The 16073-nt window shown below is 42.8% G+C and overlaps 1 protein-coding gene across 6 annotated transcripts in view; it reads right to left on the bottom strand.

Moving 5' to 3' along the window:
- TEX2 (testis expressed 2) overlaps window positions 1-16073 on the bottom strand; it is a 101753-nt gene that overhangs the window by 24901 nt on the left and 60779 nt on the right. For all 6 annotated transcript variants that reach the window (XM_072781138.1, XM_072781143.1, XM_072781139.1 and 3 more), the window contains 4 exons: window positions 13619-13819; window positions 12306-12645; window positions 10784-11031; window positions 1124-1270 (listed from right to left, as the gene is read on the bottom strand). In XM_072781138.1, the coding sequence (XP_072637239.1) occupies window positions 1124-1270; window positions 10784-11031; window positions 12306-12645; window positions 13619-13819 (936 nt within the window). The remainder of the gene's footprint in view (window positions 1-1123; window positions 1271-10783; window positions 11032-12305; window positions 12646-13618; window positions 13820-16073) is intronic.

Raw genomic sequence — 16073 nt, 5'->3', positions numbered from 1 at the left:
CTGACCCAGGTCAACTGAGCCCTCCCAAATCCTTGCCCTGAATTCTGCACGAAATCCACTCTTCCAGCTCAGATGGTGGTCTCTTTTCTTCATGTCCTCTTAGGGAAGAGAGGACATGGGCCTCCAGCTTGCCAGAACTTGACTGAGCCCTTAAGATCCTTGGTTTGCCACCCAAAGGAATTACACAAGTCACACTGAAGTTTCTTCATGCCTGCATTTTCTAATGAAATTTTACCTTAGCCCACAGTTCCTAACCTGGAGTCCTTGAACTCTCTGAAGTCATGGGCAAAATTCTGCATCACTGTGCATTTTTCTAGGGAAAGGATTCATCTGTTTCTGCATCTCAAAGGTATCTCTGACCCATAATGATCTACAGCTGCTGACTGTGCCACTTCTCAGTGAAAATTTGGGGACCAAAGGGACTCCTCCTTGGTTGGGTCTTCCTTGGGTCAGAAACTTACTTCTATGTAACCTTAGTAAGGTCTCTGGGTTGGCAGAGGTGGTACTAAATGAGTCACTTAGTGGCAATCATGAGGAATATTTATACAGTTTAAACTTATTTCCAAGTGGACCTTGATCAGCACCAGGACTGGTGTTTTCAGCAAAGAGAGAGCCCAAAATAAAATACCATCTGGCCACAAGTAAAGGTCAGACCCAGACACATTTGGAGTGCCATGCTAACTTTCCCAGCTTGGAGAGAGAGCATGACTTGGGAAAGAGGTCTGTAGTCTGGCACTTTCTGCAGCAGAGATAGAACAGCCCCCAGACTCTGAGGCCGGGTGGGCTCCTGAAGTATGATTTAAGTTCCTTACTGATTTAAAGACAACAGAGGTCTACATGACACACCAGCTACAAAAGCTCCCATTTTCCCAAACCAAATTCTGGATTATCACCTAGAGTGGGTAATAATGAGGGGCACACAAAGGAAAAAGTAAACAGGCACATTCACTAGGGTCCCCAGGTCGGGTGAGTCCTACAGTCAAGGTCACAGCTCAAGATATACTGTGGTTCTCATATGTTATATGCTTTAAGCCAAGTTTTTGTCCCCTTAGGATATAATGATACAAAACTTCAAAATTAAGAAAGATGAAGAATTGGAAGCCTCTTGGGTGGAAAACGGTACCTTTATTTTGCTGAGTTTCATTTGGATTTTCTTAGATACCAGGTCAGACCAATATTTCTCTCCTAAGAAGTCCCAAAACATTCTTCCAAGGAAGGCGTTCACCCAGGCTTCCTGTTCTTCCTCCTCAGAGGGCGGAGCCTCTGGCAACTGGCAAAAGAAAGAGAACCAAAATTAGCTGGAAAGCAACTGGAGAATAAGACAGGTGCTTATTTTTACAAAGTCACTGAAGGTCCTTCCCTATAGAGATGGGCGGCCACGGGAGTTTTATTTCTCCCCTACAAATTACAAGCCTCATGTTATGTCAGTGAATAGAAAAAGGGAGCAACAAAAGCCACCATCACAGATAAAAACTCCTATTTGTCTCTTTTCTTTTTCTACCAGTCTTCCTGTGAATGAGCTAATATTTCATACAATTAGCTCAACCAGATTGCCCTGCCTCCCAAATGAGCTTGGTACCCACTTCTGATTAATGACACCTCTGATCAAATGTCTGCCTGTCTTCTTCCAGCAGAGGCTCCCTAAAACATATAACCATCAGGCTGGTCCTCCCAAGGCAGCCCCAAAGCCTCTAGGCCCAGGACTCCCTCAGTCAGCTGTGAACACACAGCCCTCTTGGGCGTGGGGCAGGGAGCTGTTTAAAAACACTGGTGCCTGGGCCCTACACCCAGAGGTACTAATTTAAGTGGGTATCCAAATTTCCAGCAGCTCTCTCACTGATGTAATGAACAGGTGAGGCTGAGAACCACAGCCTCAGATTAGAGAGAGCCTGTTCTCAGGAATTCTGTGAAAACCCCTCCGGCTGTTCTCCCCAATCTCAGCCCAATGACATACCCTAGACCTCACCACCGCTGGGTACAATCGGTCTTAAACATCTAGCACAGCCAGTATGCGAGGCAGGAGGAGAGCAAACGTGAGTTAGTCTCTGATTTCCAAGGCTAATCATCAGACGATGGACCCTTGCCCAGAGAGGGCCACGTGGGGTGAAGCAGGAGGGAAAAATAGGTGGCAAGGTACCAGCAGTGCAGGTAATGCTTGCAGACCACAACTGTCGTCACAGGTGCCACCAACTGACCCTGCGCCAGGCCCTGATAAGACAACTTCTCAGGCTCCCTCATTTATGCCTTACAATAGCCCAGAAAGACGGAACCTTTACTTCTATTTTAGGGGTGAGGAAATGGACTTGGAACCATTCATGTCCTGCCTGAGGCCCCTCGTTGATCAGTGCAGCCTGACTCAGAGCCTCTTTCTCCCTGATTCCTGCTCTGTCCTGAGGGCAGAAGGTGGTGTGACCAGCACCTGGTGTGACAGACATTTCCTTATGCTGAGATCTCTAATTAGACTACAGCCTTACTGAAACAATTAGCCTGGAAAGCAAAGACCAAAAAACCCAGAAATGCAGAAATGAGCAAACTGTTTACCCTTTCTCTTCCCTCTGCGGTTTGTACAAATGCATCTGCCCTGACCTCCGGGCTGCCTGCAGCCATAACACACATCAGACTCCTGCAGTATCTCCAGGCTTGCTGCATGAGCTCACGCTAGGGCAATCTGTGGTGGGCGGCTGGGTCTAGGCCAGGGGGACTGTACCCAGGTGGCCTAGTGCTCATGCATTTGACACCTGGAGATGTGATGACTTGTGAGTACCCCAAAGGTCTATGGCATGTACCCGTGTGTGATTTTTCTGGAGCCTGGAGCTCTGTGGGTCTGAACCGCTCACTGAGCTTGTGCAGGGACTGGTGGACTGCCCAGCGCCCACCTGTCCACTAGTCTTGTCAGAGCAGGCGCCGTTTCTCTCTTTGGGGGTCTGGGAGTTTGCTTGTGTTTTTATATTTAATGTTCTCACGTATAAGGGGAGATATTTTATGTTCTAGGAGTCCTTCAAGTGTGGGTGTTTTTGCAGGTCTCCCTTAGGAACGTTGGTGGGTCTCATTTAAAAAAAATTAAACTCTGGTTTAAAAAATAATACATGTTGGTCATTCCATTTCAGAAGACATGGCTCTACCTCACTGGTTTCAATGGCTGTACAACGCCTCTGTCCTTTCTAGTGCTGTAATATCTTTTGTTATTAATCAATACTTTTTTTTAAGATTTTATTTTTAAGTAATCTCTATACTCAACGTGCAGCTCAAACTCACAACCCCAAGATCAGGAGTTTCACACTTCCCCAACAGAGCCGGCTGGGCACCTCTCACCCAAGACACTTCTACCACCAGGTCTTGGGTACAAGAGCAGAAGTCTGTGATCACTGGGCATTTGGTCATGCTACAGGTATTACATGTTTTTTGGAATCACTTTTCTCTCTGCCTGAACATCTGCGCCCACCCCCCATGGGGATCTGGTCCAGCTTTTCTGAGGTTACGGTCTTTGAGTCACATCAGATTATCTACACAGACTTCCGAGTAAACACCCATCCAAGGACGATGCCCTCCTCCCCCAGGTATTTAGGCAGTGCCAAGTTGTGCCCACACCAGGCAGTGCATGTCTTGCTTAGATCTGGAGGCAACATAAGAGAATTGGTCACTTTCCCCCCTCTATTAGCCTTTCTTTACAACCTTAGATATTCACAGCAAACAGGTTTGGCACAAAAATAGCAAGGAACAAAGGGCTATTTCAGAATTTACGTCCAAGCCGAAGGCATATGATGTGGAAACACATTTCTGAAATAACTGACAAGCAGGTTGTTTTTTCTTTTCAACAGTTCCTTCTGCAGGCTTCTCTCCACAGATTCACTGGGAACAAAGAAAAATCCAAGAGCAGCAGGACATTGACAATGCATCAAAGCAGCTTTATGAACAAAATCTGGATTCACTGGACTACTAGAAAGAACTCACTTCCAATGAACGTCATAAAAATTTAAGAGCTTAAAGAATAAATATGCATGCGTTTCCTAACACTGCCATTTGCCTGCAGGAAGGAACGTGAGAATATTCATTTCACCATTTCAATTGCACATGTACATGTAGATAGGGTACCTTTCTCAAAATGACTGCCAAAAAAAAGGTCTGGAAGGTCTGACAGGCAGAAGCTAAAGGAGGCTACCAGGCTTGTCTGAGTAGCTTTTGGGATATAGTTTATTATAAGCTAACCTCCAGAGTAAAGTACAAATTTACTTAATTTTTTAGCCTAATCTTTGCTGTAACAAATGGCCAGGAGGCCAAGGCCAGCCCAGCTTTTTTTGTTCCAAAGAGAGCTTAGTGCCTCTGCTCTAAAGGTTTGGTCACACACAATCTGGTGCCACTAGGGTTTCACAGAGGACTACTGGGTCCAGAAGACACAATGGAAGACCTTTCCTCCAGATCTGTTAGCTGTTTTCCCAATTATAAAAACAATACATATTTATTGCAGAGAACACCCATAACCCCACTATCCAAATGTAAGGCTGATGAGAATCCAGATAGCTGACAACCTAGGGACAAAAGGAATTTGGGGTAGGGGGATTCACTGGTTGTAAGAGAGTTCTATTTTCTTTTTTCTATCAGTTTTTTTTTTTCAATGTATGCTTTTAGGATACTTTTTAGGATACAGAACTTTTTAAAAAAACAAAATTGGATCAAACTAACATGGTTTTGAATCTTCTTTTTTTTTTTTTTTTTACAGCTTTACAGAGATATAGTTTACATAACACACAATTCACCCATTTATCTAAGAGTACAATCTATGGTTTTTAGCATATTCACAGAATTATGAAGCCATCACCACCATCAACTTTAGAACATTTTAAAAAAATCTTTGAGAGCGAGCAAGCACACACACACATGTGCAGAAATGGTGAGGGACAGAGGTAGAGAGAAGAGGAAGCAGACTTCCTGCTGAGCTTGGAGCTCCCAGTGGGGCCTGATCTCTTGACCTAGAGATCACAACCTGAGCTGAAATCAAGAGTTGGATGCCTGACTGAGCTACCCAGGTGCTCCAACTTTAGAACATTTTAATTACCCTCCAAAGAAACCCTGTATCCCTTAGCAGTTACTTGCCATTCTTCCCCAACTCCATCCCTGCTACCACCGTTCCCACCGGCACCATCCCCATTAGCCTCATCCCCAACACCAACACCTCTCCCCACAAGCCCCAGGCAACCAACCACTAATATATCTCAGCAAATTCACCTATTCTAGATATTTCATATAAATGGAATCCTGCAACATGTTCTTTTGTGACTGACTTCTCTTGTAAGCATAATGTTCTCAAGATTTACCAATGCTGTAGCAGGTGCTGGCACATTATTCCTATTACAGAATAACATTCTATCGTGTGTATACACCATACTTGATGTAAGTTTCAGTTGCTTCCACTTTTGGCTACTGTGAATAATGCTGCCATGAACATCTGTGTACAAATTTTTGTGCAGACATAGGTTTCTATTCATTTCTCTAGGATATATACCTAAGGGTGAAATTGCTAGATCACATAGCTATATGTTTACTTTGAGAACCTACCAAAGTGCTTTCTACAGCAGCTGAATCATTTTACATTCCCACCATCAACCCAAAATGGTTCTACTTTCTCAATATTCTAATACTTGCTATTTATTATTATTATTATTATTATTATTATTATTAATTCTAGCCATCCTAGTGGTTGTGAAGTGGTATCTCATTATGGTTTCTTTTTTTTTTTTTTTTTTTTTTAATTTTTATTTATTTATGATAGTCAGAGAGAGACGGAGAGAGGCAGAGACACAGGCAGAGGGAGAAGCAGGCTCCATGCACCGGGAACCCGACGTGGGATTCGATCCCGGGTCTCCAGGATCGCGCCCTGGGCCAAAGGCAGGCGCTAAACCACTGCGCCACCCAGGGATCCCCTCATTATGGTTTCGAATCGAATTTCCCGGATGACTAATGACTGAGTATCTTTTCTAGGCTCACTGGCCATCTGTATTTCTTCTTTAGAGAAATGTCTATTCAAATCCTTTGTCCATTTTTTTTAAGGTTTTATTTATTTATTTGACAGAGTGTGTGTGTGTGTGTGTGTGCACAAGCAGTGGGAGCTGCAGAGGGAGAGGGAGAAGCAGGCTCCCCACTAAGCAGGGAACCAGGTGCAGGGCTTAATCCCAGGCAAACACTTAACTGACTGAGCCACCCAGGCATTCCCCTTTGCCCGCTTCTTAATTAGGTCATTTACCTTTTAAGTGTTCCATTTTAAGTCCTTTGTTTATTCTAGGTAACAGAATATCAGATACATGATTTGCAGATATTTTCTCCCATTCTATGGGTTGTCTTTCACAATCTTATTGGTATTGTTTGCAGCACAAAAGTTTTTAATTTTGACGAAATCTAACTTATCTTTTAAAATGTTTTTGGTTGCATGTACTTTTGGGTATCTTATCTAAGAAAGTTTTACCTAACCCTAAACCACAGAGATTTACTCCTGTGTTTTCTTCTAAGAGTTTTATAGTTTTAGCTCTTATATTGAAGTCTACAATCCTTTTGAGTTAGTTTTTGTATATGGTGTGAGGTAGGGGTCCAACTTCATTCTTTTGCCATGTGGATACCAGTTGTTCCAGCACCCATTTGTTGAAAACACTATTCTCTCCCTCCTACCTCCTTGAATTGTCTTGGCACTCTTTTCTGTATCCTTTCTAAAATTTATGTTTATTTTTTTTTATTTTTTTTTAAAGATTTTATTTATTTATTCATAGAGACAGAGAGAGAGAGGCAGAGACACAGGCAGAGGGAGAAGCAGGCACCATACAGAGAGCCTGACGTGGGACTCGATCCAGGGTCTCCAGGATCACGCCCTGGGCTGCAGGCAGCGCTAAACCGCTGCGCCACTGGGGCTGCCCTAAAATTTATGTTTAAAATGGCTCTATGGCTTCATATTTTTTATTCACTGTATGAAGAGCACTTTTTAATTCTACTTTTAAATGTCTGAAAAGCTGACTTTGAGCAGGAAAGGGGAAGCCTTGGAAAACCACTCTGCCAACTAAGATTTCCTGGTTTCTGTTGGATTCCTATTTGCTTTTTTGGGGTTCTTGTCTCATGATCCAGTTAATAGGTGACAAGATAATTAGTACAACTGTAATAATGAAAACAGGGCTCTCCAAACCTGGGAAGCTTACATTATTTCTAAACATTTAGGATCTTCCCTGAATGAGTGTGGAAGTGTGTGACATGATCTGAATACTAGAGCCTTGCACCTGCCTCAAGGATAGGCAAAGCACTGCCCCACCGATGGTCCTCTCTCCCAGGCAGTCCACTCTGGGGCACACAGAATTAGTAGCCTCTCTGGCCTCACACCCCTGAGCAAATCTGCAAGCAGCCTGTGTGGTCTCCCTTCTTGAGGTAACCACACTAGGGGTAATACTATGCCACCCTTAGACTTTTTTTAAAAGAGAGCTTCCCTCTTAACATACAGTGTGCTCTTAGTTTCATAAGAGTTTCCTTATTTTCTGGTTTTCTGAATTACTATTAAAATCTCCTCCTCCAACCAAGCCGACTACCTTGACAAGACAATAAAGCTCTGGTCTCCCCAGCCAGCCTCATGGTCTCTCAACTACTCTAGAGGTTAAGTTGCCTGAACAGTGAGAAAATGGCTCCAACACCACAGAGATTCAGAGGCTTGCACAGTCTGTGGCTGCGGGACAAAGCAGTCACAAGGGCAAGTCAGGGCTCAGTGGCTGGTCACTAACCACTACACATCTGGAGAACCAGGCCCTTCCCCCAAAATAGTAATTTTATGATTCCAATTTTGAGCTCCAAAATGGTTTCAATATGCAGAATCCCCTGGTTATGTTTTTAATAATAAATATTTGTATTTATTATAATAAATAATAGTAAATAATTTAATAATAAATTATACTTTAAGGAAGGATGATCACCAAAAGTGTTTTAGCATTGTTTAATGCAAACTTTGTCTATATTTACTAATTATACCCTAAGTGTTTTTAACAGTGGTTTGACTCCTGAGCCCCAGTGGCCTTATTTACCTCCAAACCTAGCTTAGCAGTGGGTGACATGTCAGAAAAGAGGCCCAGCGGGTGGAAGTTGCCATTAGTCTCAGAGCCCTCAGGGTAAGATACGCTTTGACCATGGCCAAAAAGAGGCAGCAGCAGGGGGAGAGTAGGGAGAAGAGAAGTTGAGGCAAAATCTGGAGCTGTCTCCCCAAGCTCCCTCTCTGAAAGAGGAAGGGGCCTGCTACTCTGGGTAAGCTCTGGCTGGTGGCTGACACTGACTATGTGACACTGTAACATGAAGAGATGTCAAAGGTTCATTTGTGTCTCTGAGCCCTTTGAGTTTCTCCTAGACTTGTGATATCAGAGGCACAGAGTAATAGTTAAATAACAGCTTATTCAAGACTGTCTTAACTAGCAGACCACCCGAGAGCCAGGACATGGCCCACACACGCTTCAGGCAGGTCAAATGGATGCGGGAGCCCAGCAATGGACCTCATGTGCTTTCTTCCAAAGATCCTTTTTTTAAGGACAGTCATCCTGTTTGCACAATAATTTTTTTTCCCCCCAATTCTGGCTTTCTGGTTTCCCAGCCTACACAAACTAGAATTGTTATATTAAGGGTAGGGGTGGGAGATGGGCATTAGCACTCAAGGAAAATCCACTAGAAGGACATATACCAACACCAGCCAACAGACAATCCAGAGAAACTACTGCACAATCTGCAGCCTGGGATAGCTCAGATGGGGGTGAAAGGTCTCCAAGCTCAAGTAGGCCTGCATGACGACAAGCCTGAATTTCTGTTTGTTAAGTCCTTAAATTATCAAGATTAAATCATCCATGCCTGCTCTGCCTAAGGGGGCCAGGAAATGCAATGTGGTTTTTAAAGATTTTCATCAGATTTAGGAAAGGAAAGACATGTTTTGGTGCTTAAAGAGGTAAATGCCAAGTACTCAGAAAGGAGGTTTGCACTAGAAAACTCTCCCCTGCTTGGGGGGCAGCAATGCTGGGTGGAGGGGCTGTGTTATGTGCCATTGGGGCCTCCCAGCCCATCGTGGGGTTTCCATAGACTCCAGCAAGGACAGGACACATGTACAGGTAACACACTGAGGAAACTATGTTCAAAGACATGTTTTTGTATTTTTAACTTAAGGAACTCTTTTAAAAAGCAAGCATTATCATTAGACAATTTTCTTACATTAGTATACAATTCTCCCCCTGATTTCCCTGAAGCTGATGAGAATCCAGATAGCTGACAACCTAGGGACAAAAGAAATTTGGGGTAGGGGGATTCACTGGTTGTAAACAGGACATTCCTAGAATAGTCTTTTATTACCCAACTCCACCCTAGAGGAAGGCCTACTTCCCACTCTAGTTGGTAACTTAGGTCAGAAAGCAGAGGCAGTGAGGAAGGGACCAGCTGAGGCACAGGGTCTTTTTGGCCTGACAAAGTCAGCTGAATGACGGTTCAGGGGCCTCTTTCCCACTGAAGAGGATCAACAGAATTAGTCAAAACCCATGACTGACGAACAGCACAGAGAAGGCACCGAGTGCTTCCCATGAAGAACAGAGATATGGTCACTTGAAGAGGTCAAACATTTCAGTAAGTTACTGAACAGGAGAAAAACGGGTTTTGTGCTACACAGGCCAGAGGTGGTGCTTAGAGCATGAGTGGAGGAGTGGCAGGAAGCCTCAGGTCCAGCACCAAAATGGCAGTGGTGGCAGCTGGGGGCCTACGAGTGTCAGATCAGGTTTTGTCTACGCCATCACTTAGCAACTGTGAAATTAAGCTACTTAATTCTTGTGAACCTGTTTCCTCATCTACAAAATAGAGAATACCATTCATCTGCAAGACTGTTGAAGGGGTCAGAGTAATTCTATTGCAGTGCCTAATAGAATCTGGCATATGGCAGCTTAGATTAGCTATCTTATTGCAAATGATCCTGAGTCAATGGCCAGCTTGTTACTCTACAGGAGGAATGCTCGTGGTAAATCTTCAAAAGCACTGGACATAGCTAATGAGTCCAAGAATCTGAGAATACAAACATAACTGAGGAATTAAGACCTTTATTACTAATGATTCTGAGAACTTCCCTGATTGCCCAGTTGCTCAGGTCAAAGGCCCCTCTGGTTCTCTCATACCCACATCTAATTCATCAGCAAATCCAGCCAGCTCCCCTCCAACACATATCCCAACTGCAGCTGTTCTCACCACCCACTGCTCTCCCTCATCACAGCCCCATCCCCCACAGCCCCAAGGGTGCCCCCTGCCCCCCCACTCTCCATGGACAGCCATTTTTAAACTTAAATCCTCCTTAGAACTGATCCCATGAGGCCCTACCTCTCCGTCATTGCAGGGCCTCATCACAGTTCCTTATACTCCAACCACATCCCTGCTTTGGGGTCTTGGCACTTGCTGGTCCCCTCACCTGGAAGGCTCCTCCCACACACAGCCCAGGGCTCACTTCCTCACTTTGGTCAGGTCTGTGCCCAAATGTCACCTCCTCAAGGAGGCCCTCCTGGACCACCACTCTAAAACAGCAGTCTGGCCACTTTCCATTCCCCCTTACTTGGCTTTATTTTAATTCTTGCCACCACCAGATGTTTGTTTCTTGCTGTCTCCCTGACTAGAGTATAAGCTCCCTGAGGGCAAGGCCCTTATCTATCTTGGTCATTACTGTGTCCCCAGTGCCTAGAGCAGTGCTAAGTGCTTATGTATGAAGAAATGAGTTTGAGTAGAAAAGCAGTATAGCCACAGCCCAGGCAGCCAGCTTTACCTTCTTCCCAGCCGTGGGGCTGCTTTCCGCACTCTGCACAGGGCTCCTCTGGGGGCTTCGATTTTCCTGGGGGACACATCTGGCCATGTACACACTGTAGTCCAGAAGCATCTTCTGCCGCACACTGCCCACCAGCTCCTTCTGCTTCGGCTGGGACATGATCTCCTCCACGCTGCCTTTGCTGCTGCTGCGGCTGTGGGTCAGGTGCCCTGAGGGACTGTTGTGTCTGCTGTGTGAAGGCAAAACACCTGCAGCAAAGAGGGGCTGGCTGTTAATGCACGTGAAGGAAACAATTGCAAAGTCAATGGTACATCAAACAAACCTCCCTGGGCTGAGTTGAAAACTAGCTAAAATGCTAACAAGTGAGTGTTTAAAAAAAAATATTTATAAGGTTATTTCCTATCTTGGAAAATATCTTCCACTCTAATAACAGATCATTTTTTTTAAAGTTTTTATTCTTCCCTAAGACAATTCAGAGGAACTGAAAGCCATGAAGTCCATGTGGTAAGTACCTTTTTCTTTTTTCCTTGTGATCATTTAAGGTCAAATACGGAACTGACATACCCCATGGACAAATGAAAAGTGGGCAGAAAGCTAACTGTTCACCCATAGCTCATGGCAATTCCAGACCTGTCATCTTTCATTTAACAAAGATTTTTATCAAGCAGTTTCTCTGGGCCAATTCCACATGAAACAAAGAATAAGACATAATCCCTGCCCTTGGGTTTGGGCACCTAGGCAAGTAAATCACAGCCCTCTATAAAAATCATTGTAACTGAAGCATAACTAAAGGACTTTCAAGACAGAAAGAAGAGGGTGACTATCTCCACCCAAGAGAGACCAGGACTAACTTTCACAGATAGTGTCCTCTGGGCTGCCTCTGGAAGAAATAGTTGGCATTTTCCTGGTGCAGGTGGGAGGAAGAACACTCCAGGTAGAGGGAAGAGCACATGCAAAAGCAATGACAGATCCCAGTATGTCTGGAGAATGCTGAGAGGTTCAGTGAGGGTTCAAGTGGCATACATGGGGCAGAAGGACAGGAAATGAACAGAGGCTCATTTATCAGTACAAATATGAATCAGGAGGCCAGGGGACTCTGCATTTTTATGGTGATCTCAGGTTTAGAGAACCATGTTTACAGCCAGGAGTTTGAGAGCACTAATCTGATATACTGCCCTGACTCATCCATCTCCTTATCACAACCAGGATTCTCCTGAGGTTTCTTCTCTCAGAGGAGTCAAAATATAAAGTACAAATAAATATAATCCTAAGGAACCAACAGAGGTGAAAAACTATATATCTGCAAGCTGTTCCAAAACTGGTTAAATGGTTTGGTACACAGAGCTGCCTAGAAGTGATCAGCACAGTGATCAACCTAAAAGGTAAACAACTCCTAGGTACACTCCTTAGGTAGCAGACCATCATCAGTTCAGGGTGGCTTTCCTTCCTTCCTACCTGGGAATCTCTCTCCCTTGCCTATGTGCCTTTTAAAAATACTGGAGCATTTAGCACGTGTCATTACCTGGTTTACTTCCAGAAACACCAGGTGGCTTCTTGATTTCTGACTTCAGTTTAGATGCCAGAATAAATCGCCTAAACCACTCCTCTTTCTCTCGGCCAGTTCTCCCAAAGAGATATAGTATCTGATCTCGCTGGCCAGATCTTGTTCCCTCCTGAGGATGGGGTGGCTTCTTAGGGTCCTCGCCTCCCAGCTCTCTCTCAGCTGGTGGCTTTTCTTCAGAAGTCTCTTTATCAGTCTGGGCCTTAGACATAAAGTCATCTTGTCGACCAAGTTCAATGCAAATGGGGTACTTTTTATTCCAAATTCGTTTTCGAGCCAAACTTTTAGGCACAAGATAAATCTACAGGAAAGAGAAATGATGATTGACATAAGAAATTAAGAACTAGCCACACTGTGCATTAATATTATGCAGGAAACAAATGCAAACTTTATAGCTTTTTTGACTAAAATAATGAGCGTAAAATAATTACCACCCATCTACAACAGGACTATAGAAACTGGGATAAATTTTTAGAAGTGACTTGTTATTCTTCAAACCCATTCCAGAAGTAGATATTTAAGAACTTTGCAAGAATTACAAGTATCTATAATTTTCAGGTAACAGTGGCATAAAAATTATTAAGCAGGTTATCATCAACTAAGTTTCATAACCCTGGATCAACTTTAAATTTGAAAAAAAAAGAGTTTATCGAACTAGATCTAGATGGGAAGCTCAAGTTTATCAGTCTCAAGTTAAGAATGAATTTATACAAAAATGATTTTAAATACTTCTGTCATTCAGGGTAAACTTAAAGCTCACTCATTTGAGTTATAACAACAGAGAACATATAGCTTTTTTGGAATAATAAACAATTTACATTCTCACAGTAGTATATAATACTTATCAAATGTAGTTATGTTGCATAACCATAATTTTCAGAGTCTTCATTCATTATTACCCTAGCACCACTACTCATAGCTTTTCATTGGACTGAAAAAGTTAACTCTCAAAGTCAGATGAGTGTGCTATGCCTTTGTTCCTCAAAGTGTGGTCCATGGACCAGCACCAGAGTATCACCTGGGAGCTCATAAAAATGCATCCTCTCAGGCCCTATTCAGACTTGCACTTAGAATCTGCATTTAAAAAGATGCTTGGGGGATTTGCATGAAGGGTACTGCCCTAAATTATAATAATACTTTAAACACACGCGTGCACACACATATATACATATTACACAATACACATACACCTTTTTGAGGGGAAAAATGCAGTAGAACAACCAAGATTCCAAATGCTTTTCTTTCATTTAAATTTCTCAAATTAGCAGGCTTACCTTGCTGTCTGAAAGGTCGTAGATTTTCTGGCTGATGTAGGTAACCTCTGGCTTTGTTTCATTGTAGCTTGCCCTCCTAGATATATTTTTATTGGGCTTTGAAAGTCTTAAGGTCCCACCCTCAAGTCGAACAAAGACTGAATGTGTCAAAGTTGCATGGTAGGTTTCTGGATCATAGTTGTAAATCTCATTCATCCATCCCTGATGGAGAAAAACTTCCATTAGTGAAATTAGAATAAACACAAATCTTATTCGATACAAAAATGAAAGTATTCGGGACACTGAAACCAAATCTGTGACGCAAGTATCAAGGCATTGGTAACTAGAGGTTGCTAAGACAAATGTGAAGCTTGAAGAATGATAATCAGTGTTGAGGTGTAATCTGCTAGGTTTTTGATAACTAAAAATCTGAATTTGGAGGGATAATGATAATGTCCATTTCTCTAAATAAAAGGTTCCTTTCTTTTTTATTAATTATTTTTTAAAAGATTTTTATTTATTTATATGACAGAGAGAGAGTGAGCACAAGCAGGGAAAGTTGCAGAGGGAGAGGAATAAACAAGCTCCCTGCTGAACAAGGAGCCTGACATGGGGCTTGATCCTAGGACCCTGGGATCATGACCTGAGCCAAAGGCAGACACTTAACCAACTGAACCATGCAAACTTTCTTTCCTTTTTAAAAGATAACAAGCAAATCAGGAAACTCAAACGTGGTTTTTTTTTTTGTTTGTTTGTTTTTTTGTTTTTTCAAACGTGTTATTCATGTAAATAGAGAAAGTCTTTCAGCCTGACCTCTAGGTGTGAATAATCCCACCCAGTCTGGCCTTCTTCAATTTGCCAAACTCATCCTCTTCTCAGCTCACCTGCAAAACATCTTTGGAATTTTACAGATCATATTCATTCACGCTACCATTCCAGGACTGAGAGAACTACCACTCCATTACTAACTCACTGAAATCACACAGTAAGGCAGATGGTATTAGGCATTAAGTATTATAGATATATGATCAATAGTATGTCAAAATCAAAAGATATATAGTAACTTAAATGAGTTATATTATGCCCCAGGTCCCCCTCAATCAACACAAATGTACTTATACATTGATCTTCAAAAGGAGCACATATATTAATATGTACGGACAACACACCATAAAATTATGCTAAAGCTATTCTCATAACAATACTCAATATTTATCATCTAATACTCTACCTGCCCCACAGTCCCTTTTCAGATGATATAGTGGCCCAGATCTTTTTAAAAGAAGTTCTCTTGGGAATTTTAATTGATTCCCTTCCATACCCCTCTTTTTTTTTTTTTTTTTTTTACGATTTAGAGAGAAAGTATGCATGTGCACATGGGGGAAGGGAGCAGAAGAAGAGGGAGAGAGAATCTCAAGCAGACTCCCCACTGAATGAGGAGACCAATGCAGGGCTCAATCTCAGACCCTGAGATCATGACCTGAGCTAAAATCAAGAGTAGGAATGCTTAACCAACTGAGCAACCTCAGCACCCCTATACTCCCCTCATTTTATACATGTTTTTGAACCAGAGAGGTACTAAAAATCACAATGCAACTGAGAATGTCCTTCTTTTCAAAGAATGGCCATTTCCACAATGTGTACTTGAGCCTCACACTGAAGTCCCGACCTGAAGCCTCTGCAAATGAGGAATCCTTAGAATTCTTTTTTATTTATTTATCCATTCATCAAAACATGCACTGAGTCTATATCCCAAGTAATGTGTTAGGAGTTGATTCAAAAATTTTTTAAAGGACAGGATTTTTGACCCAAGCATGCTCCCAAATCAATAGAGAATTAGGTCTTCATTTTTACAACCCTCCTGGAGTAACCGTTAAAAGGTCATCACCAGGTGCCTGGATGGCTCAGTCAGTTAAGCATCTGCCTTTGGCTCAGATCCTGATCCCAGAGTCCTGGAATCGAGCCCTGCATTGGGTTCCCTACTCAGCAGAGAGCCTGCTTCTCCCTCTTCCTTTGCCCCTCCCAGCTCGTGCTCTTTCTCCACTCTCTCTCAAATAAACAAAATCTTAAAAAAAAGAAGCAAGAAAAAGGTCATCACCAAGAGTATTCTGAATGTTAAGTAAAAACAGACAAAAGTACTTTTTCGTGGGGTGTGTGTGAAATTTATGAGCTAATTATATAATTTTATATATCTTAGCACAGTTTTATGGGGGTTTTTATTTTTTGTTTTTTTTGGGGGTTTTTTTTTTGCATGAGTTAGGAATATCTCTCCTTCCTCCCAGTGCATCACTGCATTCATTAAAAATGTTGAATGAGCAAGCAGTGGCCACAGGAAGAGGGTGTAATCTAGGTGTTACAATGATCAGAGCAATGAAATGAACAGGGGACAAGCGACACAGAGCACAGTGGGACCTGGAGTGGACTGTACTGCCAGGGTATCAGTTTGGGTAGGTTTATTTGGCTAAGTATAGAACCA

This window comes from Canis lupus, chromosome 16, assembly GCF_048164855.1.
Source record: "Canis lupus baileyi chromosome 16, mCanLup2.hap1, whole genome shotgun sequence".
Lineage (NCBI taxonomy): Eukaryota > Metazoa > Chordata > Mammalia > Carnivora > Canidae > Canis > Canis lupus.
The sequence above is the reverse complement of the archived record's forward strand: the minus strand, read 5'-3'. Positions and strand labels throughout refer to the sequence as shown.